Source organism: Tasmannia lanceolata, unplaced genomic scaffold, assembly GCF_043159265.1.
Source record: "Tasmannia lanceolata isolate RefF3 unplaced genomic scaffold, GAP_Taslan_0.1 ptg000023l, whole genome shotgun sequence".
In the NCBI taxonomy this organism is placed as follows: domain Eukaryota; kingdom Viridiplantae; phylum Streptophyta; class Magnoliopsida; order Canellales; family Winteraceae; genus Tasmannia; species Tasmannia lanceolata.
Window position 1 is genome coordinate 7391346 of NW_027518700.1, and position 26984 is coordinate 7418329.

General features: G+C 38.6%; 1 protein-coding gene across 2 annotated transcripts in view; it reads left to right on the plus strand.

The window, feature by feature from the left end:
- GRV2 (DNAJ heat shock N-terminal domain-containing protein) overlaps nucleotides 1-14124 on the plus strand; it is an 82417-nt gene extending 68293 nt beyond the window's left edge. The window contains exons 19-22 of one of the 2 annotated variants that reach the window (XM_077366840.1): nucleotides 360-484; nucleotides 9856-9979; nucleotides 10939-11007; nucleotides 13771-14124. In XM_077366840.1, the coding sequence (XP_077222955.1) occupies nucleotides 360-484; nucleotides 9856-9979; nucleotides 10939-11007; nucleotides 13771-13980 (528 nt within the window). In that variant the 3' untranslated portion in view covers nucleotides 13981-14124. Of the gene's footprint in view, nucleotides 1-359; nucleotides 485-5857; nucleotides 6211-9855; nucleotides 9980-10938; nucleotides 11008-13770 lie in introns of those variants that run through there. The other variant, XM_077366841.1, reaches the window with a different exon arrangement.
- Nucleotides 14125-26984: the final 12860 nt, after the last annotated feature.

Genomic DNA, 26984 nt, shown 5'->3' on the forward strand with positions numbered 1-26984 from the left:
TGTAACCATGGTTTTAAATTTCAGCTGAAATCCAAAATTTCGGTGGGGACCGAAACCGAAATTTTACAAAATCTGAAATTCCGGATTTTGGCCAAATTTCCGAAATTTCTTTAAATTGAATTTTTTAAATATATAACTTTGCCAAAATTATTGGCCGTAATTCCAGAAATATTAAAATAATACTTTTTTACCTGATTTCGGCCGAAATGTCAGTTTCGGTTTGTTTTGGCCAGAAACCGAAACCGAAACTGATTCAAATCCGTGATTGTAACACGTACAATTTTCATGCATTATAATACAATACCACCATTTTTTGCGGTTTTCTTCTACTATTTTACACCTGTTGTTTTTACTTCCAGGTTGTTCCCTTGCTGATGAAAGCAATTGGATGGCAAGGTGGTAGTATCCTAGCTCTTGAGACACTAAAACGTGTTGTTGTTGCTGGAAATCGAGCTAGAGATGCACTTGTTGCACAGGGATTGAAGTAAGTAACCTTATTTCATGAAAAGTTAATACAGATCCATAGTTTTGTTATATGCTCCAATTCGGCAGTAGATACGTCATCTAGGGCCCTGAATGCACCATGAATAATATGTTATGTAATAATTTCATATTTCAAAATCTGCATTTTTGTCTGCACTTTTTATAGAATTTCTTTATTTTTTACCATAAACTTTCTTCTCGGGAGCATTTCTAAGATACTAGATATGTCATCTAGGATCCCTGATTGCAGCATGAATTATATGTAATGGAAGTAATTCCACATTTTTGTCCGCACTTTTATAGTATTTGTTGATTTTTGGCATAAGCTTTCTCATCAAGAGCATTTCTTTGGTACTTATGCCAAAAAATCATATAATCAATTATGTTCTTATGGTGAATTACCTGTTACTATTTTCTTGTTATGGATTATGCCAAAAAATCATATAATCAATTATGTTCTAATGTAGGGATATGAAAGGTCCTAGAAGTTGGTTGCAGACGATGGCAATTTTACTGAGAGAGAGAGAGAGAGAGAGAGAGAGGAGAACTGTTAGGCTTAACATTCTGACAGACTCTCTTAATATATATATATATATATATATATATATATATATATATAGAGAGAGAGAGAGAGAGAGAGAGAGAGAGAGAGGTGTTCCTGCACAGCTGCTTAGATTGCTTCAAAAACTCATGTGGCCCCACACTCTGTTCTAAAAGGCGGCCGCCCAGGCCGCTAAGGCGCCGCTTAGGCGCAGAAAAAACGCACCGCCCAGGCCCTGGGCGTTTAAAAAAGCTGTGTCACCGCCTGAGCGTTATTAGGCGGCCGCCCAGGTGATGAGGCGGCCGCTCAGGCCCTGGGCGTTTTTGACTTTTTGTTATTATTTAATGTTTAGTGCTTATGCATAAAATGATTTGGATTGTTATGTATTCAAGTATTTGTATTTTATATAAAAAAATGCATGATATTATGAAAATATATTAATATCTAAAAAAAAATGAAAAACGCCTCAAAACGCCTATGCACCGCCTGGGCGCTGGGAGGTCAGTCAGCCGCCCAGCTCCGCCCAGCGCTTTTTAGAACATTGGAGCCCCCACATTTTTGGGGTGATCCAAAGCATACATTTGGAAGGCCCTTCCATGGATAGGGTGTGTACAAAAAATCAGATCAATAGATCATCCTAACCCAATCAAAGGTGGAGGGAAAATGGACACAGAGCCATGCTTCTTACTAGTAAGTTGGGAATGCTTGATGTGTAGACTCTATCTTGAGATTACAATAAATGGTTAAGAAAGTATTGGTGCACCATGTTATTCATGTTTCTTTACCTTTGAAGTCATTAGGGTTAAATTAGTGGCAATTAGTATGGCTGTTCATGCCATTCTGATTCTTTAAAGTATGTAACTTAATTAATATATACAGTTTACTCATTTTATCTTTGTTTGAGTAATATGTGGTTTTTTTTGTTGAGTTAACACATAATTCAGATTTTCATTTTTTTGGGTTTCTCAAGTTCGACATCTACACAAATTGTCGCATTGTAACAGGATGGTTATACGAAATTACTGTAGATTAGGGTTGTATGCTACCTCTGACTAGTTCGAAGAAAATGACCAAGCCCCAAGTAGATTGAATAGATTTGGCTTGTCTAAGGAACTAGGATTGGGTGACCCTAGTTGCCTCAAGCCTAACCTTAATGTCTTTTAACCTTCGTCTATGCATAGATGAGGTAACAAAGCTAGCTCTTGTTATACATTAGGCAATCCTTGAGTCATCAATATACTGGGACAACAACATTTCTATGATTATGTCAGACAAGAAGACTTTTGGTGGTAACCTCTTTTTGGTCTGCTGAATCTCATGTTTAGTTAAGGGAAGCGGGGACAGGTGGGATTCTTGGATATTTGGGGTTTGGGTGAGGTTATTACCTTCACCCACGGTGGATGGATTGACCAATTCAAATGCAATTGAAGCTGTGTTGTCCCTATCGTTTTTTTTTAAAAGATGTTGTCGCTCTTGGTATGAGATTGATTTATTCGTCGAACTATTATCTCACTATGCTTTGTTTGAGAATGACTTGCTCAATGTTGTACAACTGATGAGCAGACCCTGGTGGTTCTTTCCCAAATTTCATGGGATTGTTTGTATTCTCTCATCCGACACCATATGTCACATTCACCTGTACAGGGGAAGGAATTTTTATAGCTGGCAAAGTTGTAACTTGTAAACTGTGGCAGGAATTTTACACAAGAATTGCAGTTGTCTTCCTCATAATTTCTTTTGATTGTTGAACTTTGTTGGGACTTTTTGTATTAATTGTTTTATTGATGAATTCTTGCTTCACTTTTGCATGAATATACGACAAGTCAACCTTTAAATGTTTGCTAGCAGTTATAAAATAACTGTGGGCCATTAAAACTACCAGAGGTGTTGGAAACCTTTGTTGTATCGGAAGCCATTATAGCTGTATTTTGTATAATTGACATGGAAAATTTCTCAGCCTAATGAGCGAGATTCTTTTACCTCGTTGAGTTTGAGGTTTGAAATCCTAGATAGTGACAATAACAACTCATAAGCAACTTTCACAAAGCTTCAAGTTATGGTCTGGGATTGTGAAACCACTAGGTCCATTACATCATGGATTTGAATTAGACAAAGCATGCCAAGCAGGCTCAAAGGCTTCTTGATGCATAAGCGTACATGATCAGGTTGCATTCAATTTTTGCATGCTTGAGTCGTCCCACTAGGATATCCTATCATGGGTGTGACTAAAAAATGCTAAGACCATTGTGATTGTTAATGTGAATTTTGTTTTTCATAGAATTTATTTTGAAATCCCAAGTCATCCAAGATTTAGCAGCATTTAACCAACATAGTTTTTTTCAGAAATTTGCTACATGAACTTTAGCAGGGACTTCATGCCACTATAGGTAATGAGAGTGAGAATCATCCATGGAGAGCTTATTTGATCAGGAAGCGCACAAAATGGCCTTGTTAATTTCTACATTTAATTATCTTTATTATTAAGCATCCAAATCTCTCTATTAAGTATTAAATAATTAAGATAAAATATACATTATTCATTACACATCAACGACGATGCAATCATACTGTGAGCTAATTGTGAACGAAACATCCAAGCTCAGATTTAAATTAGAATTTATTTGTGAAAATTCTTTCGTATGGCAATCTATAGTATTATTTGAATTATTTATTATATATATATATATATATATATATATATATATATATATATATATATGTTGGATATAGTGTATTGCCTAAGGGCATAGTTGTCATTTTTGTACTTATTCTATTTAATATAAATACATAAGTGGGGGAGATTTTCCCAACTCACTTTTCTCTTCTCTCTATTCTCTCTCAACATGATATCAGAGCCCTAGGGTTTCTGATCCCTAGCGAAACCTTTACCGTCCATCTTCTCCATCAACCCTAACCTTAACCTTCCTTCCTTCTCCCTCTCTCTAACCTAACCCTAACCCTAATTCTAAAACCCTAACCCTCCTTCCTTCAACCCCGCTACAGTACCGCTGCAGTGCCGCTACAGTAACCTGCTACAATGCCGCTACAGTACCCGCTACAGTACCTCCCTTGTCCTCTCTTTTACCCTCTTCGAACAACGAAACCAAGCAACCCTAGTTTCAATCTCTTCCCAATGATCTAAAATCCTTTGAAATTGTTCTCTACCTCTTTGCGGCTCCGACTCTAGTCCTTATATCTTCTTGTTTCCGTATGGCTCATATATCTCGCCCCCATCCCTTGTCCTTGTCTCGAGGCTGCACTCTTTTCTCTGGATCATCGATCTAACTTCCTTTACCTTTATCCTCCTCTATCTTTGTTGTACTTCTTTTGGTTTGCCGGTATCGTTGAGAGCTTCTCCTACCTCTTGTCGTTTTTCTATCTATTGTCATGGATTCTCCTGATGTTACTGATCCTCCTCAGATCAGCCCTTCTCGTGCTGACACCCTCTCCGCTATGGCATCGGCCTCTTCTTTAAGTTATACTCCTTCCTCATACTCTCCGTCTGTGGACCATTCTTTTCCTTAGATTACCTCAGAGCGTCTTGACAGCTCCAACTACTTGAGTTGGAGTCTCGCTGTTGAGACCTACCTCCTCGCTCGAGGTAAGGTATCCCTTATTGAGCAGGATCCCCCTTCTCTCTCAGATGCTACCTAATGACCGCTGGCGGCAGGATGATGCCCTCATTCGCAGCCTTCTGTGGCAGAGTATGACCTCCCAGGTGTATAGACCACTGATGACCTTGCGTACCTCTAAGGCCATCTGGGATCATGCCGCTCTCATTTATTCTGGGGTTGATAACCTCACACGTCTCTCGTCCACGTACTCTGAGTGGATACGTCTTCACCGCGGTGATGCCTCTCTCTCTGATCACTACAGCCGGTTTATCTCACTCTGCCATCAGCTTGACACCTATATGCCCTTGACCACTGATCTGGCTGTTCTTACTCGACAACGTGACCAGTTCCGTGTTGTTCACTTTCTCGAGTCTCTGAGGCCAGAGTTTTTACCCTTTTGTCAGCAACTTCTTGGATCTGGTTCATTTCCATCTATCAGCGAGATTTATTCACGTGCTCAGCAGTGCTTACCCAGTGCTTCTTCTACTGTTGTTCCTGCCGACGGTTCCGCCCTTGCAGCTTATGACGACGGGTTTCGTTTTGGCTGTGGTGGTAGCTCATCCAGGCGTGGTGGCGGCCGTGTCGATCGTGGTGGTGGCGACCGTGACTTTGGTGGCGGCCGCGATTGTGGTCGCGGCCATGGTACTGGTGGCCGATCCCGTTCTTACTGTACTCACTGCCGCTGAGAGGGATATTATATAGATACTTGTTACACACTACACCCAAAGCTTCGTCCATCTCGGTCGGACTACTGCATATTCTCTTGATGCTTCGCCAACACCGTCCATTCTTGGCAGCGCCCCCACCGCCCCCTAGAGTGACACTATGACTATTTCCAGGGCCGATTACGATGAGTTGCAGCGTCTCCGTCTCAGCAGCCGCCCACCTACTGCCGGTTATGCTCAGCCAGGTAGTTCACCGGCCACTCTCCTTACTAGCTCAAGTTCCTGGATTGTTAATTCAGGGGCCTCGAACCATCTGACTGGTAATGCCTTGTAGTTCTTTTTCTCCATTTTCTCCTTCGACTCATTCTGTTACTTTAGCTGATGGGACCTCTACACCCATCACTGGTATCGGTACTTTATCTTCACATTCTGGTTTTACAATATCCTCTGTTCTTTGTGTCCCCAAATCTCCTTTCAATTTAATTTCTGTTAGTCAAATTACTAAGAATCTACACTGCTCTGTCTCATTCTTTCCTTCTCACTGTGTTTTTCAGGATCTCACGACTGGGAGGACAATTGGCTCGGGCCGTGAGGTGGATGGCCTCTACCATCTCGACAGTGACTTGCCTCGTGTTGCCTTACACAGCTCTGTCGATTCATACATGTGGCATTGTTGTCTCGGTCACCCCCCTCTCTGGAAGCTACGCCAGACATCTACTGTTTCTTCCACTATTCAGCCTTTTGATTGCGAGTCTTGTCAACTTGGGAAACACCATCGTGTGTCTTTCCCCTCTAGGGTCCTTAGTCGAGTATCGCGTCCTTTTGATTTAGTACATTCAGATGTATGGGGTCCCTCGCGGACTATGTCTCAGTTTGGCTATAGATATTTTATCATATTTGTGGATGATTTCTCTCGTGTTACTTGGTTGTTTTTATTAAAAGATTGTTCTCATGTTTTTAATGCATTTCGTGCTTTTTATGCTGAGATTACTACACAATATCAGTGCACCCTTAAATGTTTACGCATTAATAATGCACGTGAGTATCTTTCTAATGACTTTAGCACATTTCTCTCGTCCCATGGTATCATTCATCAATCATCATGTGTACACACATCCCAGCAAAATAGTGTTGTTGAACAGAAACTCCGTTACTTACTTGACATCACGCGTTCCCTCCTTTTTCAGATGCATGTCCCTAAGTCTTATTGGAGCGATGCCGTTCTCACCGCTTGTTTCCTCACAAATCGCCTTCCATCTTCTGTACTTTATGGCTCCTCCCCGTACTCGATACTTCGTCCTACGAGTGATCCCTTTCCTCTTACCTCCCGGGTCTTTGGTTGTGTCTGTTTTGTACACAACTTATCTCCTGGTCTGGATAAGTTGGACCCTCGGACTGAGCGCTATGTCTTTCTGGGCTACTCCCGTACCCAAAAAGGTTATAGATTCTATAGCCCTAGGCTGAGACGCTTATTTATCTCTGCCGACGTCACCTTCTTTGAGTCCACCCCTTTCTTTCAGCCTCCTACTGTCTGGGATGGCCTCTCTGATTCTCCAGTTCCTCTTCCCCTCCCTGTCCTCCTTGATCTGGTCCCTTCTACTCTACCTACTCTTCCTTCTCCTACTCCTCCACCTTCTATTCCTCCTCCTCCTCCTCCAGTCACATGAATCTATCAACGTCGTCAGCGAGTTGTTGCTCCTGCCCTGCCGCCTGGGTTGCCGTCCTCGCAGCCGGAGATCCCGATCTCTTCTTCTCAGGTACCTCTTTTACCATCTTCTGATAAGTTAGTTGATTCTCCTATTGCATCTCGTACCCGCTCTCGTACAACTGCTCATCCTATTTCTTCAGTGGTTTCCTATGACCATCTGACTCATCTGTTTCGTAGTTTTGTCTCTTCCTTGTCTTCTGTCTCTTTACCCAGGTCTGTTTCTGATGCTCTTGCTCATTCGGGATGGCGCGCTGCTATGGAGTCTGAGATGGCTGCCCTTCGTTCCAATCACACCTGGGATTTAGTTCCTCTTCCTTCCGGGGTACATACCGTTGGCTGCAGATGAGTGTTCACCATCAAATATTTACCAGACGGTACTGTTGAGAGGCTAAAGGCTCGCCTTGTCGCCAAAAGTTACACCCAGACCTTCAGCGTTGATTACATGGAGACCTTCTCCCCAGTTGCTAAGATTCCCTCTGTTCGTGTCTTCATTTCCCTTGCTATCAACCAAGGCTGGCCCCTCTATCAGCTTGATGTCAAGAATGCCTTCCTTCATGGTGACTTACTTGAGAAGGTTTACATGGAGCAACCTCCAGGGTATGTTGCTCAGGGGGAGATGTCATCTTCAGTTTGCAGGCTACGCAAGTCCTTGTATGGGCTCAAGCAGTCTCCTAGAGCATGGTTTGGGTGCTTTAGTGACGTTGTCATGCGATTTGGCATGTGGCAATGTGCAGTTGATCATTCTGTCTTTAGTTGTCACTCTGATGCAAGACATGTTCTCCTTATAGTCTATATGGATGATATTATTATTATAGGCAGTGATACGGTTGGTATACAGAAATTGAAGACCTTCTTACATGCAGAATTCTCCACTAAAGACCTTGGTCGCCTACGGTATTTTCTAGGGATTGAGGTAGCTTATTTGGCAACAATCTATCCCTTTCTCAGCGGAAATATGTGCTTGATTTGTTAGAGGAGACTGGATTTGTGGGGGCAAAGCCTGCTGATGTTCCTATGGATCCAAACACCAAGCTGATTGCAGAAGAGGGAGACTTGGTGGATGACCCTAGCAGGTACCGTCGTCTGGTTGGGAAACTTATTTATCTCACTGTTACTCGCCTAGATATCTCTTATGCAGTTGAGGTAGTTAGCCAGTTTGTGAGTCCCCTCGTACTTCTCACTGGGCAGTGGTAGTTCATATTCTTCGCTATTTGAAAGGTGCACCAGGGAAATGTTTGCTATTCAAGAAAAATGGGCATGTCAGAGTGGAAGGATTTAGTGATGCAGATTGGGCAGGATCTCCAGCAGATAGGAGATCAACCACGGGATTGCACCTTTGTTGGCGGCAATCTGGTATCGTGGAAAAGTAAGAAACAAGAGATAGTTTCAAAGTCTAGCGCCGATGCAGGATACCGAGCTATGCCTCATACTAGTGGGGAGCTTCTTTGGTTACGGTCTCTCATGTCAGAGATTGGTTTCTCTGCTACTTCTCCAGCTCAGCTCTACTGTGATAATAAGGCTGCGATTCACATAGCTACCAATCCCGTATTTCATGAGAGAACCAAACATATAGAGGTTGATTGACATTTTATTCGCCAGAGAATCCAGAGGGGCGAAATCAGGGAAGCAGGATTCGTACCTGAGGGTGGGGATTCGCGATTCCCCGAATCGCGAATCGGAATCGTGATTCGATTCGATTCCCCGATTATGGGGAATCCCGAATCGATTCCGTCAGAACCCCGATTCCCAATTTATGAAAACCCCGATTCCTAGGCGATTCCCTGCGAATCCCAACTCCCCAGCGACTCAGCGATTCCTCGGCGAATCCCCGGCGATTCCCCGACGAATCCCCGAAGAATCTCCGTTGACTCTCTGGCAAACCCACAATTCCCGCTTCCAACCATCCCAGGAGCCTTCGATTCCCGCTTCCAACCATCCCAGGAGCCTTCAATTCCCGCTTTCGAATCCCGAATCGAATCCCACTTTCGATTCCCGCCTTAGCAACCTTGGGCGAAATACACGTTTCCTTCACTTGATCTGTGGACCAGTTAGCAGATATTTTTACCAAGTCATTACCTAAGTCAAAGTTAAATGATATTTGTAACATGCTTGGAATGTATAATATCTACATTCCAGCTTGAGGGGGAGTGTTGGATATAGTGTATTGCCTAAGGGCATAGTTGTCATTTTTGTACTTATCCTATTTAATATAAATACATAAGTGAGGGGGAGATTTTCCCAACTCACTTTTCTCTTATCTCTATTCTCTCTCAACAATATATATATATATATATATATATATATATATATATATATATATATATATATATATATAATTTAGGTAACATGATTCTATAGGGCACATTATTAACTTATTGATCCTAACTGACAAAAACTATCCTTGGCGTGGTGCTATAATTATATCATAGGTACAATAGGGAAAATAGGTAGGCAATCCTACCCCATTGCTACTGAAATATGGTTTATCAAATAAATATCAGGTGTGGCTAAAATGGGATGTCAAAAATTGATATTCTAAATTTTGAATTTTCTATGTTATGATGGTTAGATTTAGAGAGACATAATACTTTTTAATAAAATCCAGGATCTCTTTAGGCAATCCAATAATTTTGCTTGATTGCATTAATATCATTAGTTTACCCTTAAGCTCTTTAGAATGAATCATCATAGCCTTTGACTTCCTATATTTGCTCATATTTTTTATGGAAGAATTTTATTTGCCACATTTCTTGACATATCATTCTCTGTTACAAAACAACGTGAAACTTCCAACTTTTTCATCTCATGCTAATTATTTTGCTGTAAATTACATGAATAATGTAGGGTTGGTCTGGTTGAAGTCCTCCTTGGCCTTTTGGATTGGAGGGCTGGCGGAAGAAATGGACTTTGCTCCCAAATGAAGTGGAATGAATCCGAAGCTTCTGTTGGTCGTGTACTTGCGATAGAGGTTTGACAGTGTCTCAAGAAACCTTCACAAATATCACTGTTCTAATATATTTACTTCACTTTATGTTTTTATTTTTCTTAAATGTTATATTTATCCCATTGTACTTGTAGTCTAACCTGCTTTTCTGGCAATCACAATTTGTTTGGGTCTTATACTCATTGTGGGAGCAAGCTGAGAGTAGATTTTAGACGAACTACATATGATATTGTTGCAGATTATTTTTCCCAAATGGATAGGAAGGAGATATGATAGACAGAAAATGGCTACAAATCCAACTTACAATTAAGAAAAAAAAGAAGGTAAAACTCAACAAGTGGGAAAAAGGGAAAAAAACTTTTGAAAAACTGATCAGTGGGAAATGTGGAAGAGAGAATCTGAAAAAGAATTTTATAGAGATGGGATACGTGGGAAGGGAATCATGGAGAATACAACGAGTGAGAGGGGTATAGGCAAAGGGAAATATACTCATGCATGCAACTGATATTTTCTTTGACAAAAAAATCAAAGAAATAAATGTCCTATGGTTATAGAAAAATGTGTGAAATAAATGCCCATCTCATCTCTGTTTTTACCTTCATACCGTCATTACTTGCTTTACTAAATTACAATTGAACTTGTGACCCACTGACTCTACAAGAAAATGAGCAGATGGATATTGAAAAGTTTATTTGTAGTTTTCTGCTGAGAAAATTATCTACAGTAATTATGCCAAGGAAAACTTTACCAGCAAGTCCAATGATGACAAAAAAATCCTAATACCGGATATTTTGGAGCAAGTAATGCATTTATGCTCAAATGGTTTGTTTGCACATTTCTTATTCATTAAATTAGGTGAACATGCAATGGAATTGGTTTCTACACTGACAAGTTGACTTGGATTTCTTTACATTTTATTCAAATATATATTTTTGAATAATGTCCTATAACGTGTAACATATAAATCCATTACATTGATCCAGGTATTGCATGCATTTGGAACAGAAGGAGCCCATTGCACTAAAGTTCGTGACATACTAAATGCTTCTGATGTGAGTCTCTCTTGACTTTGTCTTCTGGTTATGCCATTTTCATATACTAAATGATATTAAGAGGTCATCTAATCTTGTACTTACTTTTCTATATTTGACTCTTTTAGAAATCCCATTTCTCTTCATCCCGGATCTTTTCAATATTGCATGTGATTTTTCTCTGTTTGGGCGTACTTGGTATTGAAAACAAGCATGTCACTTCTTCCCTTGAATATTCAAGATATTAAGTTCTAAGGATTTCACGTTACTATGTTCTATTATGAGTTTGACATAATTATTGTTTCTCAGGCTTTCAGTTTTTTGTTTATAATCCACCTGTTTATATTGGAATCAGTGCCCGACTCTGCCTTATATAATGTATTTTGCATACTATTTTATTTCAATCTTATATAATGTATTTTGCATACTATTTTATTTCAATGCTTTCTGTATCTAAATAATCTTCTCTATCTGTATTCAGTTTTTCTTCATTTTGATATTAGTTTTATACTTCTACTGCATTAGCATGCGTTGCTTTTCAAAGTTTTCTCATGGTTCATCATCATATCCAAATATGGTGTGAAGTGTACTCACTCAATTCAACTCGGAATTCAGCAAAATTGGTTACCCAATCGAGCGGCTCGGAGTCTAGTTTCTAATGAAAGAAACGGCACTGAAAAAATTCAAGTATTTGAGAGTTATGACAAATGGTGAAACTCGTCTGTTTTCGGCGTGCTGATTTTTGTCCGACTCTGATTGAACGGCCATAACTCACTCAATTCAACTCGGAATTCAGAGAAATTGGTACCCAGTCGAGAGGCTCGAAGTCTAGTTTCTAACGAAAGAAACGGCACTAAAAAATTCCAATTATTTTGAGAGTTATGACAGAAATGGTGAAACTCGTCTGTTTTCGGTGTGTAGATTTCTGGCCTACTCTGATTGAACGACCATAACTCACTTAATTCAACTCGGAATTCAGCGAAATTGGTACCCCCAATCGACTGGCTCCAAGTCTAGTTTCTAACGAAAGAAATGGCAATGGTCAAACTCGTCTGTTTTCGGCGTGCTGATTTCTGTCGAATTCGATTGAACATAACTCACTCAATTCAACCCGGTTGAGGAACCAAGATTTTTGTGTAGGCATTCTCAAGAAGAGATTTTCCTTTAGTATCTATCGCATCCAACACAGTTTTGAGTTTTTCAAAGAAAGCTCTCATTTCCTTTCATTTGAGTGTTTCTCTTGTGGATATTAATGTTAATTTCAGTAATGCTCAAAATGAAGGCCGCAAACCACGTACACAAGGAATTTCGCCTAGCGAAGTAGATTGTTTTCGAGTCCCCTACATAATATCATCTTCTTATGTGATTGTTAGTCACACTATCTGCCGCCAAATTAGCTCATGTGCCCATCGGAAGTTCTGAACACAAAACCAGATGTAGGGTTGTTTCATTTCAGAGTAGAAGGTTCGTTGATAATCTGTTAATGTGATACATGGAAGGCTACTCTTCTCATTAATGCATGTAGTTGCAAAGATCTTCTCTATAGGTTTCTTCTTATATTTCTAAATCTCATGATTCCTAGAATTCCGGATCCTAAAAGTGATTAGACTATACTTTTAGTTGCCCCATGCTGCACCTAGTAATTCAGTCACACTTCATGTTTAGCTTTTGCTCATAATTATCTCGATAATGTTTCAATCCGTGCAATTGATATTTTTCTTTACTTTTGATTACTTGGCATGCAAAACATAGAAATTGTTAGAAAGATGAAAGGAGAAGAAGAAGAGTGAGGGAGAAGATGGTGAGATTCTCCACTTAGGAGCTCTCCCATGTAATGATGTATATAGAGAGCCCAAAATAGGGCAACATAGTACAAAGACTACAATACCCCTCACTTATAACGTAATAACCAAAATGCCCTTACACTCTTCAACACTTCCCCCTCAAGCTGGAGTGTATATACTATGGAACTCCAGCTTGCTACAAAGAAAACTACAACCAACAACTAAAAAGGACCATACAACAAAAGGGTACAATAAGCTCATACACACAGCCAGATTGGTATAAAGCTCTCCCTCAAGCTGGTGTGGTGAATACATAATGAAATACATAACAAAAAGGATAGCAACGGCCACAGTGAATAGAATGGCATGCTCAATGGCCACCAAATATAACAGCTCCCCCGATCAGCATGACGGTGATAGTGATCACAACAGGGCCTCCCCCTGAATCAAAGTACGATGAACAAATCTGCATATCAATGAGTAATGGAGGCGCCTCAAACAAAATAAGCATGCCAAAGGCGCGCACACGAGCAACGATGAAGCACCACGAATAGATATCAACAACACATCGCTATGAGAAGAACCACCAACCAACCAATGACGATCAACCAACTAATAGGATGATATAAAGATCAGCCCACCACAACAACCAACCAATGACGGTCACACAGCACATCGCCTGGAAGAAACAACAACAAGGTCGAAAGCAACGCTAACGACTTGGCATACAGCCCCAACAACCACAAGGCCGAGAACAACGCTAACGACCTGGCATATAGCCCAAACAACGAAAAGGCTGAAACCAATGCTAACGACCGGGTATATAGCCCGAACAATGAAGTCTCTTCTGGTCATAGTACTGTTTTTAACATTACCATAGATGTTTGCGGAGGCAACTTTTTCTAATGGTGCTGTACAATTTGGCCAATGCTTCTTTTCTATTGAATAGTATTATTACTACAGAAATATAGAACTGAACTAGTAAACTTTTCTTTGGCAGGTGTGGAGTGCATATAAAGATCAGAAACACGACCTATTCCTTCCTTCGAACGCTCAATCTGCTGCCGCCGGAGTTGCTGGCCTCATTGAGAATTCTTCATCGAGGCTTGCGTATGCCCTTACAGCTCCACCCCCACAGCCAGCTCTTGTCAGACTTCCTGCTTCATCCACCGCCAACCCAAGCGGCAAATATGATCTGCCCTCAGACTAAAGAAACCATGAAGGTCTTTTCTGCTGCTTACTGATTTCTACTGTACATTCTCCTCTTCTTCCTTTTTTTCTTTCTTTTCCTTTGTTTGTAGACTCCCTATACAAAAAAAAAATAAAAAAAAAAAAAAAAATAAAAAATAAAAAATATATATATATATATATATATATATATATATATATATATATATATATATATATATATATATAAAGGCTTTCATTCATTTCTGTGTATAATTAACCTCCAAGGGTTTTTTTGTATCATAATCTCTATTTATTTAAATGAGTGATGAGGTTTGGTTGAATTTACAGGAGTTTTTTTTTTTTTTTTCATTCTCTCTCTGTCTCTCCTTTTGTTTAGCTTTGCAAGGGTTCTTATTAGCAAGCGCATTTACCTTCTTATAAACGAGAAGGCCCAAATTTTAGAGACTGAAGAATTTCGTGGGCCATCACCTGGCAATCTCTAGACCCATAGCGAACATAGATTAAGGCATGCAAATCATCAATGGCTTGGAAACAACCTCATTGGAACCTTTGTTCATCGCCCTGACTCATGGACTAGGATTATCTGATGACAAAGGGACCTACATCACGATAAATGTGGCTGTGGGCCCTTTTTGTATAGTGGCTGCTCTCCATAATGAAAATGGTTACAAAGAAAAATTAACTTCATTATTTGCAAACTCAATTATAAGTCATATTCATGGAAATTTATCCTGTAAAATACAACAAGATCTTTATCCTCCATGACCAATGTAACGTAGAAGAAGCATCAAGGTCTTTATTCTTGCTACCGGAAGATTGGATTTGTAAACATCCATGAAGGTTACCACAATTTCAGAAGGAGACACTTATGTCGATGGTGTCAAAATCCATGAAGGTCTCTGCTTCGAAGGTCCCAAATCCGAAGGAATTGCCCAAGGACATGGTAGGATGATGGCCTGATTCAGGGAAATTCAAGCCCATGATGGAGTCGTCCCAGTAATATCAATTACTGGTAAGGAGATGGAGGATCGTAGACAAATTCTAAATGCCTGTCTGATAGGCAGGATGAAGGTGGAAGAATGAGATTTAGAAGACCTTTGTCGATGAGCAAAATGGTTTTGGAATATACCATCCTTGACCCAACCATGTTCAAGTCTGCCAGGATATTGAGGAAGGGAAGACCCCCTTGGTCACTATCTACTCTCACTTGATTGTAGCTGGAAATTTTCTTAGGAGTCTCCCAAACGTTGAGACTCCTCTTTAATTGCTAGACGTATTATATCCCGAGATAATGCTTATCTCACATTAGTATCTTCCCACATTAGTAGCTTCCCAATGAAAATCAAACGTCCAACTAGTGAGCCCTAAAAACTTTTCCAAGATTTACCTATATTCACACGTTTCCACTTCTTAAATTCTAAAGAGCAATAAATCTCACCTCTTTGAATCCCATCCAACCGATTAAGCAATCCACTAAAAAAATGGATTAAATAATAAGAAAAGGTTAAAGAAGATAACAACCATTTTTGGGCCCCGGGCCACAAGGGTGAGATCAGATCCATTGATATGACCAGTGACTACAAATCAGATCCACTACCATCTACCACACCTTGATCGAATGATCTTATCCCAACATCCCTACTCCTAATGGCCCTAATCTTAAAAGCAACCCAACAGTGAACCATTCACTTACTCCATTGTTTGGGGTATTTATATATGAATAATAACTTACATCTCTAGTGTCATGAGGCTTGAAGGAAATGTGATAAAGCTGTAGCTTCGTACCTTGCTTTAGCTAGCAAACTTTGGTAGTACTCGACTGAAAGGAGAGGGTCTCTTTGGAAGGTCACCCTTCCAGTGAGACTGATTCCAACAAACAAATCTTCTATACTCCTGAATCCTCCGATTAGGAATCTTTGTTGAAAGAATTAGCGGAAGAGAATAGGGTCCCTACAGCCATCCTTGTTTTAAAAGTGCCTGGCCTATCCAATATAGAAAATCCCCTAAGTGCTGTCATCTTTTCTTGCATGGATTAGTGAATAGTTCTTGGATTTCTTTCTCAATTTGGACTTGGAATAAGAACTAACTAATGGTTATACATAAAGGACATTCCTAAAATCTCTCCCTCACTCGGTTTTCACCTCAATCGGTATCTTCTTTCATTAACTTGTAATGGAGAAATCCTATTACATCTAGGACACTAATTTCCAAAAGCCAACTTGGTAATTCTAACGACCAAATTGGAATTTGGTTTTCCCTATCTATTCAACTTTCCTGATAAAACTAAATATATCAAATCAGCAACATTTCCTAGCATTTATCGTCTCGTTCTATTTTTTTATTAGGAACAAATCCCATGGGTTAAAATTTACAATATCCCACCTTTTTTTTTAAAGAAACTAGAAAGTAAACAACATCCTAGCCATTTTGATTAGGGACCCTCTTTAGATGAAACTTTAGCTATAACGTATTCGGTCTGTTGCCATCAAACGCAACCCATAGTTATATATTTCGGATCACAAGAGGTTGTGTCCTTCCACACCTCTAACACTCACGTGTTTTAGTGATTCAAAATACTTGGGATTTATCCATAAGACTCCCTTTGTACATAGAACACAAAGTGGATAGAAAACCAACGTTTTATCTTAAGTGGGTCCCACCAATGTGGGGCACACTAAAACCGCAACAGGAAGATGATGAATTCTCACCCCTGTAGGATAATTCGCACCCCTTTTAACATGAATTGTGGCAAACCTTAATCCCTTTTTACGCCAATTCACGTTAAAAGGGGTGTGAATTATCCTATAGGGGGTGCGAATTTATCATCACTCAACATATAACTTCAATTGTGAGAATCCATCTGATCAACCTTGTTTAAGCTCATCTGATCACTATGAGCTGATCACCGCCTGTAATAATTAGTCTACAATGAGTCAAAGACGAGGAAAGTTCTTAAGCCCTCTAACAAAGCCCTTGTCTCTACTGAGTCTTCTCAAAATATATGTCTATTACCCTTCTCAAAATATATCTCTATCACCTTGCTTTGTGCTTGTGTACTAAAGCAGAATATTCACCTCGCTTTGTGCTTGTGTCATAATCCAACATGGGAAGAAAAGTATTGTAACTGGCGAAATGGATTTCGCTCCTACAGATTGCATTGATCTTCTTGCATGTGGATTTATCTGATTTTCTATGTATTTTAAGAATCAAAATTGAAGAAAAATGCTTTAAATTTTGAAAGAAGTAATGTGTATCATGTTTTTCTTTGCAAATGATTGTTCAATATTGTTATTGCAACCTCCATATTACATACTATTACAAAGTTGGGGTTGCAATTTAAGTTAAGTTTGCCTCAATACTACATAAAATCTGTAACTTTGATTGGCCAATTAAGCATTTATGCCGGTCTTTTCTATAGTGGATGTTTGATATGTTGGCAAAAGCAGACTTAGACTGTCCCTATATTCATGCACTCATGCATGTGTAAAACAAGAGGGATTTCATTTTTTTACTTTAATTCTCAACTTCTTTCATTGTTCCCGTTTTATTTTTACTTTTTATGCAATAACTTGCCTTTGATGTGATTCTTGTTAGGTGGGTAAAAATCACGGCTCTTTCTTTATTGAGGATAGCAGAGAAGAAAGCAACCCCTTAAAATGTATAGCCCGAAATTTATTTGCACACTTGCATTGTTATATACAAGTAGACATAAATGTTTAGTTGTACAGTATGGAGGACTTTTCCAGTAGTTTACTTCTAAAGTCGAGTGATGTGGCTTTTGGTTGTAAAAAAGGGCCAAAACCCTTCTCTTCTGTGGTGCATGGCATCCTTTACTACTAAAAAATTTTAAACAGCTAGTTTTTTTGTAGCAAAGTTGAGAGATTTGTGTCTCTCTTCTCTCTCTTTTTCTCTATTCTCTCTCTACTCTACAAGGAGACTACTAGGAAAAGTACTAACCCACACCACTACTTTACCAAGAGACTACTATCCCACTACTCGACCAGTTGACCGCTAACCCACCATGTTACTAGGACACCTGGGTGCATCTAAACAGACCCAACGATTGGCACCCATTTTCTATAGCAGATTTCCATTTTGAGAGAGCTCTAAGAGCCTTTTAGAATGAAAATTAATTTGTTGTTTGAATTTATTGCAAGATTTCTATGGGATAGAAATCCTGGGATTGAGTATCCCCCTTAAGAAACTTCCTTGATCAATTTGGAGAGTTGGTTTCATTCAAAGGGTGCAAATTGAAATGTTAGGATCATCTGATGGTTGGGATCAATGGCCACAATTAATTCTAGGGTCCTATATGGGGATGTACGTGCAATCAAGACCGTTAATCCTCTAGAATATCATGAGGCAACCCCAGTGGTCTTGATTTCATTCTGAATGGACATTGCATGTGTAAGTAGTCAGGGAATAGACAAGCATTGGATTTATCTGGAACTAAGTACTAGACCCTTTTTCTGTGGTATTAGGTGGGGATATGGAAAGGCTAAGTAAGGACATCTGGACATGGGTGACTTTGAATGCGGCCAAAAGGCCACCATTATGGTCAGAGCAGTCAGAACAAACAAAACAGAAAAAGGTTTTGCATTATTATTCAAAGGAGGAGAAATTGAGAGAAGAAAAACCAGAAGAGAGAGTCAGATTTTCCATGAAAAGAGAATGGCTTTTGCTTTGATTCCAAAAAAGTTGCCTTATATGTCACACTACACGTTTAATAAATTAACGTGTAAGGAATAAAAGGTGTTTTGGATGGAAACATTAGAGATAAAACTACACCTTCTTTGTTTTGCTGTGTTCAGACTAGAGTGAGTTTGGAAAGAGAGAAGGGCCGAATTGTCCCTCGAATTAAGAAAAATGCCACTTCTTTCCAGTTACCAAAATGCCCTTCTCTTCACGTGGTCAATTCCTTGAATATAAGGGCACTATTTGGAATAGAGATTTCTTGGAAGGTTGGGTAGAAGGTGAAAGGCAATCAATGGGATCACATGGAAGGGGTTTGTGTGGGGCCCACTCTGTTTTGTTTTTAAGGGGTACAGTGTCATTGATATTGGTATCCATAAATTTAGGCAATTTCCACTTTCCACCATATTAGTTTGTCTTATTTGATTTGCTTTTTTATATTCTTACAAGGGTGTCAAACTTAATTTTAAGGGTGTCTATGGCAGTACCCTTTTAATTGAAGAAATAATTATGGCTAGATTATGCACCAAAGGCTCGTGTACAAGCCATCTTTAACTCTAATTGTGTGGATGGCCATGTTGGTTTTGGATTTTGAGAAATCCATTGTGAGTTCAAGACTGATTATTAGTTTGTTTTGGATTTTGAGAACTGATTATCAGTCAAAAACTGATTATTTAACTCAAATTTAAACATACATTTGTGCCCAATAATCAGTTTGGACTCACATACGCAATAATCATTTTTGGAGACTCACAGTCGGTTCTCAAAATCTAAAACAAACAGGACTTTAATTTTAAGCACAATAATCAGTTTTGGATTCACAATCGGTTCTCAAAATCTAAAATAAACATGGCCTTAATTTTGAGCCCAGTAATCAGTTTTGGACTCAAAATCCAAAATAAACAGGTCCTTAGATATGCTAAGACTTAAACTTACTTGGATCAAATCTTTGTCTAAAAAATAGTCTAAGGGTCTCTTAGATGCCTCCAAATATTTTTTTTTTGAGAGATGATGCCTCTAAATATTAATTAGGATCTGCTAGGCAAATTCGCAGTAAGCCATTTCGCGCTTGACTTTTATTGGAGAGAACAGCTCACAGGTTCACTTTTATTGATAAGGATTAAAGATACAAGAGGAGGATATAAAATCTTGCATCTAACCCGTCATGATATTTCACTAAACCCCATTATCCCAAAGAGAAAAAAAAAACATTATTTATTATGTATTTAAGGAATATATAGTTGATCGCATCTAACAGCTCATCTAGACTTCTTTGGTAGGCTTGCCCAATTCCAAAAGAGTGAATTTATGTGGGTGTTGCAAGCATAAATTTTCAACCTGTCTGCAACAAGATTACCTTCCTTGCATATACGAGTGATAGCAAAATTCATAGCAGAAAATAATTTTGTTTGGTTGCACAAACGCTCCGCATTCATTGGAATTTCAAATGCCAATGAATGCCGATTTCTTGTTTGGTTGCCAAAATTGCAATGAAATTCCACTTGACTCCCTAACATGTTTCAAACATTATTGTTCTTCTCCCAGACATTATTGTTCTTTTTCCATGTAGCACTAATGTCCCCCTACCCATCTTCCAACCAAATTCTACCAAAATGGTAAAATGTTGGTAGAATAATAGTGGAAAATGCTCTCTCTCTCTCTCTCTCTCTCTCTCTCTCTCTCTCCACTCTATATTGGTAATGATACCCTTACTGTTTCCACTACTCTCTAAGAGGACCGCCATGCAACCAAACATTACTTACCACTATTCCACTATTCTCCGAGTGGTAATTGTAGACATTTTCTATGCTTATTTCCTCCCTTTTGACTTCTTATTCCACTGCTCCGAGCCACCTGCGCAACCAAACATAGCCTTACAAGGATCACACTATTATATTCCACAAAGTTTCACTTTTTAGCAGATTTTGTCGTATTCATTTAATTCATCGGAGGTGAGGTGGTTGTTCTCTCAAGCAAAAGTCAGCCCGTGAAATGGCTTTCCGCTAAATTGCCTAGCAAATCCCGTACTATATTATTTAGATATCTATACTTTCTATATTACATGAAAGTGAAGTTCCATCTTACTTTCAGGGCCTACCCTCGTACCATAATAAAATTCTTCTCTCTCTTTCACATTCTCACATTCCTCTCATTATTTATATGTAAGCAAAGTCCCTCACATTTTAAGGGTGGCTAATTAAAATCAATTTCCTAATTTGGGTGTAGACAGAGTGAACCGACCTTCCCTTAAATAAATCTAAGGGATAATAAGAATCTTCAGAAGTCTCTATGACTATCTAAGTCGTGGGACTTTCTTATTAATAAAACTTCACCATTAAAAAAAATCTACAGAAACAAGTCCGAGTCGCTTCGAAAAATCTCTTTTTTAAAGACTCCGGGTCGGGGTTGCCATGTACATTCACATGGGTCCCAACAAAAACCCCAATTGTGTATTATAACCTTGGCCATTTGATGCTTGCTGGACTTTGGTATGCATGGAAACAAATTGAAAGGAATAATGTGTGCACTAAATATATGATTGCCATAAGTAGGGGCCATGAATGATTTACGTTTGGGTGATGATAATTTTCACCCCCGCCTGCAGTAATTGCACCCCCCTTATAACGTGATTTGATATAAAGTTGCCCACTTTTCACGTCAAATCAGGTTATCAGGGGTTGTGCACGTAATGCTGGGGTACACTAGTTGTTATGATATGGCCCCACAAGCAGGCCCCAACTGAACGAATCAGACAATTTCTCAATTTTTTCATAATTGCTTGTATGGAATATGGGGGAGGGGGTTAGGTGATCAAGAAAATCACCTCCTCCAAAAACTACACTAAGTTTTGGCCTTTTTCCTGTCTACCACTTTGAAAGTCGAACCACACCCTAGAATCGGCGGAGAAAGAATCAGCCACTGATTCCGATTCCTGATTCCAGCAATCCAAACATGACGTATGAGGTTTCTATCATTATTGGAGGTGATAAGAAGAATAGTGGCCTAATTAATCCTTTCTCGCTTTGATTTTTAGCAAGCAATAGAGACAACTGGTGTCAACTTTGTATGATTATTTAATTAAGATCCGACCGTGATAAGAAACTCTTACACCTGATTGGGATTCATTCGACGACCTCGATATACAAGTAGGGGTGTAAACGGATCGAATTTGAATCGGATATGGCTATATCCGAATTCGATTACAGTATATACTATCCGAATTCGGATCTGGATTCGAATTTGACGGATATTTAATATCTATTACCAAATTCATATCCGTCAGATATTGTTCGTATCCGTTTATCAGGTAAATTCGAACATTTTATGACAGCACTATATCTTTCTTCTCTTTCTTACTCGAATAAATTTTCCAAACCTTAAAACCAGACCTCTACCTTCTTTTCACAAAATTAACTCTCAAACCCTAAAGTATATGAGATCCTCTTCTTCCTTTTAAAACAAAGGCAGAGAGAGAGAGGCGGTAGGGATGGATGATGGTGTTGGTAGTGTGGTCTTTTGGTTTTTTTAATTTTTTTTTATGTATATGATGGAATGGGTTTGGGCTATTTTGAACAGGGGAAGTGGGAGTGCTGATTGTGGAAGATGAAGAGAAATGGGGATGGGGATGGGGATGGAGATGGGGATGGGGATTGGGTTAGAGATGGAGGTGACTGGCGGTGATGGAGGTGGTTGTGCAAAGGTGGAGAGGGGCGGTGGTGGATTTTGGTAGGGTTGGAGGCACCAAGGAATGTCGAAGATGGTGTCTCAGCCTCCTCATTTCTCCTCTTTCTTGCTTCTCCTTGCTTCTCCTTAGAAGTCTCCTCTTTTAATTGCATTTTGGGCTTTTATAGGATGATCCAAAAAGTCCATTAGATGGGCCACAACCTAAATAGGTTGTGCCACAAAAAATCATTTCCATAGGTTGATCCTAACCCTCAAATCTGAATGTGAGAGGGTTAGGATCAACCTATGGAAATAATTTTTGGGGCACAACCTATATAGGCTGAGGCCCATGGGCGGTTTGGATCATCTTATGGTGCGGGACATACGGTGCTTTTAATAAAGTGAGGAGTGCCCTCATAAAAAAAACAGTAGTGCTGATAACATTTCCCTTGTATTATTGTCATTTTTAGGAGAAAACAAATTAAGTTTTTCTTGAGTGCCAAAAGCGAAGTCGTATAAAGAACATTTAATTATCTACTATCTACTAATGTTTATTAATTTTTTGGCCATAAGGTCACATAATCACATGCTTAACTATTGGTATGGATCGTAGGAAGATTGTGATTCTCTTTGACCATATAAGAAAGATAACACTTTCTAAGGTTTCTTTATATTTTTCACTTTGACAAAAACGACTGACCCTAACACTTCCTTGGGGTTTTTTTTTTTTTCTTCTGAGCTCTTTGGGTTTATTTATTCCAATGTAGCATATCTTTCTTATAAAGATAGGGTTGTCTCCCAACTTTCGCATCAAAGACTTTCCTCACATGTAATATATTTGAAAATTTCATCTCCTTTCTTATCTAATTCAATAGTTCCATTTGATTATCTCTTCACTTGAGCTTGCTAAAAAGCGAGCTATTGAGATTAATGTTATTTTAAGCTTGGGGTGCTATAATTAAGATATTAAGGCTCCGTTTCTTCGACATAAAATGGGCGTAAAAATTTTCACTTAAAATTGGTTGTCAAATAACTTATTTTATGCCTATTTTATGTCAAAAGAAACAGAGCCTAATCAACTAAAACAACTAAACCAGTTTATGATATCTGTGGGAGTGTTGAGGCTAGGGACATTTATTTCTTTTAATTGGATTATGGGTGCAATTTGTGGGTAAATTTGCAATCTATTTTAAGTTAGGGTGGATTGAGTTTTGACATCATTGGCTTGGTACCCTTGATCTGGTCTAAAATATGTGACCTTGTTTACACTATTTGTTCCTAGAAAGGCCCCACCCATTAGAAATAAAATTCAAAGGGAAGTGATATATTCCCCCTTTTCTTCCCCCGGCCACCCTCTAGTGTATATTACTACTCTTTTTACACTATAAGGGGGTCTCCCGAGAAAGAAAAGGGGGTGAATATATCATTTCCCAAATCTCACCCCTTTAACCAATCCATGCATAACTATTCCTTCTCATGAGTTACTAAAATTTGATAAAACAACCTCTTTCCTTGTGTATTGGGATATTGATTAATAAACTTCCCTCTGGAATGGTAGATTAATGAGAGGGTTGAATTTATATGCCACATTTAATACCCTAGCAAACCCTCAACCTTAGGTGACCTGCATCGACTTTAAAAAAGCCCCAAGTTAAGGCAAATTCAATTAAATTAGTATGTAGGCCCCCCTAAAAGGTAAGGTTACATAGATCTTAATTAAATAATGAAAACCTTAACTTTATGGTTTAGTTGGCCCCTACCAAAGGTACAAATTCATTAATTTTAGATAATGTCTCTATTTTTTATGTGATATGGCCAAAGGAGTTGGTCATTCTTGGGAAGCTTTTGTTGTTATCCCAAACAGTAGAATGCTTTTGTGTAAAATTTGCAATTAGATATGGTAATCAGTGTTAAGATTAGTGTTAGTGGGAATTCAGCTTTTGGTGCCCCTTCTAAGTATGTTTCCTTTTGTTGGAAAGTTTTAAGGAATCCCAAGTCAAGAAAGTTAAAAGAGAAGATGCCTTGTGCTAAGAAACAAGTTTTTGAGGAGTATCTCTCGTTGGGATTGCCTTTGTAGAGCATGACCATCACCTTTCTACCTTCTGCAATAGTTAATTTCTTTTAATAATACAACCCTTTTCATAAAGGGAGTGAATGGTCTTCCTTGCTTGACTAGTTTTTCTCATGCCTAATTCAACTTCTCAAAAAAGCAAAGCCACTTTCTTTATTGTAAACTAAAATGTGGGTGAAACTTGCAATCCCTTTTGGTGCAAGAACCTACCAAAACCTTTTTGGAGGTCTCGGATTCTCTTAGATATGTGATTGTGTATGTTGCTTAAAGTTTGAACTTGATGAAATGAATATCAAATGAGGATGAGCACCTCAGGGTTGGCTTGCAATAGTGAAAAGGTTTATGGGCCCTCATGTCTCATGATTTTTCATCAATTGGGGACTTGGGAGAGTTCCTTCTGAGCTGGAGGGGTCCCTAGCCACTATCAGGATTCTTGCTTGTTCAGCAATGTCATGAGGCCTTGAGAGACCTTGGTGAGAGATCCTTCCAGTTGGGTCAGTGGTCTGCAAATGGTTGCTTGAGAAATTAAGGGTGTGTACAATCTGGTTTCACATTCAATTATTGGAGATGGAGAAAAGAGTAATGGTTCTTTTAGGCCCTGTTTGGATTGCAAGAATTTTGTGGAAAAGTTTGGAAATGAAAAATATTTCTAAATTTTCCTAATTTTTTTTACACACGAAAAAGATAACTGGAACCAACCCAATTCAATTTTTATTTAGACGAACCTTCAATTTAAGATGATATCCCTCTAAATTAACCACAATCAGATAAATTCCCTCTAAATCAAGGAAAAAAGAAATGTTTTTTGTCGGGAATGTTTTTCTTGAAATCCAATCAGGACCCTTGTGGGAAACTCTCTCAAAGGAACCATTTCAGAGTGACACCTAGGTGTGAATCCATCTGGCGCACATAGTTTTTGAATTAGCTTTTCACTGCTATTACAGTACTAAAGATGATTATCAACATCCAATCAGAAAAGTGTAAAACAAATTTAGTGTCATTATCAAAATATAGTAGCGCGGATATGAAAAATACTTCTAAAATAGAACTCCAGTTGGTAAAGAAAATAATGCCTGTAATGACAAAAATACCAGCCTCTTAGAATATATCAGGTCTTGTAAGATCTGACCATTGGATTTTTTGGGTGGTGTGTTAGATTACATTTCATCCAATCTAACTACATAATCTACCACCAAAACAATCCAACTAGTCTATTCTAACACCTCTTTCTTCTTATCCTGTACTGGTGTCATAACCACCCCTCCCCACTGTATAATTAATGAAAATGGGCTAAGCTCTTCTTACCAGCTCTCTCTATGAATATAAAGAGATGGAGTAGAATGATGGCAAGAGATCTAAAAGGTTATGGGAGGTGGAGTGATGGGTAAGTTGTGCCTTTTAGAGTGGGGGTTATTATTAGATTATCATGCTTAAAACGTGGGTTTGATAGAGACAAAAGGTGGAAAACTTCAAGAAAACTTCATAAACCCTATAAGGCAAATACTTTTGTAAAGGTACGGGTGCTGTGACATATGTTTCTCATGACTCATTTAAATACCCTCTTTTTTTTATGAAATATACTGTATACATGTGTATACATGCATTGCATATGCAAGAAAAAATCATGCGCATAGCACTCATATTATTCATGTAAAAAAGATGTTTTCTGAGTGAACATATTATTCATGGGCATAGCACTAAATTTTGAAGAGATCCATTAGGTAAATGATCCCCACAAGTGCTTCTTCAACTCTATAATCCATTTCTAGAAATTAACAAATTCAATTACGCATCCATTTTGTTTAGGCAAATAATAGCAAATTAAGATCATCTACATGTCTTGTGTGTGTGAAGACCACAAATTCAAGTCTGTCTGGTGGATTCTCGAATTAGTAAATGAATCTATAGCCCATTCCTTAAAATTGTTTATATTCGAATGTTGGGTTCACAACTTTGATCTATACCAATCCCGTTCATTACGGGTGAACTCCTTTCATTCTATTTGCTAGTTTGGCATGCTATTATGTCTATCTTTGGTTATATTTAGAAAACGCATTCAAATCTTTCTCGATTGTCTAAATTCATAACAAGTAAGAAGAAAATGCTCAGAAGTGAAAGGTGAAAATATATTAGAGAGTTAAAACAAATTTAAGGAGTCCAAGATAATGCGATTTGGACGTGATTTGAGGAAGTTATAACCGATTTAAAAGGATGATACATGTCTATTATGATATTTTTATTTTAGGATTATTTTAGTTTTTTAGTTTTAGAGTTCTTTAAAAATGGGTTAAAAAAAGTAGGTTCTTTTCGTGAAGAACCAAAAGGTAATTCAGTTTCCACTCCCCACGTTAAAAAATAAAAAAATTCTTGTTTTCCTTTGTTTTTCAGTGGATCTCTATGATGAAATTGTAGTTTAGATCCCCGCCAAGGTTTTAGACAGAAAGGAAATAAGATCTTTATCCGAATCCCGTTTGTTAACCAGTTTTTTGGAAATTCTGTTTGCGATAATTGAACACCATTATAGGTTCATTTAGTATGCATTTCTTTATTCCACTCCTTCAAATCCTCGTACCACTCGGGAACTGAAATAATAACAT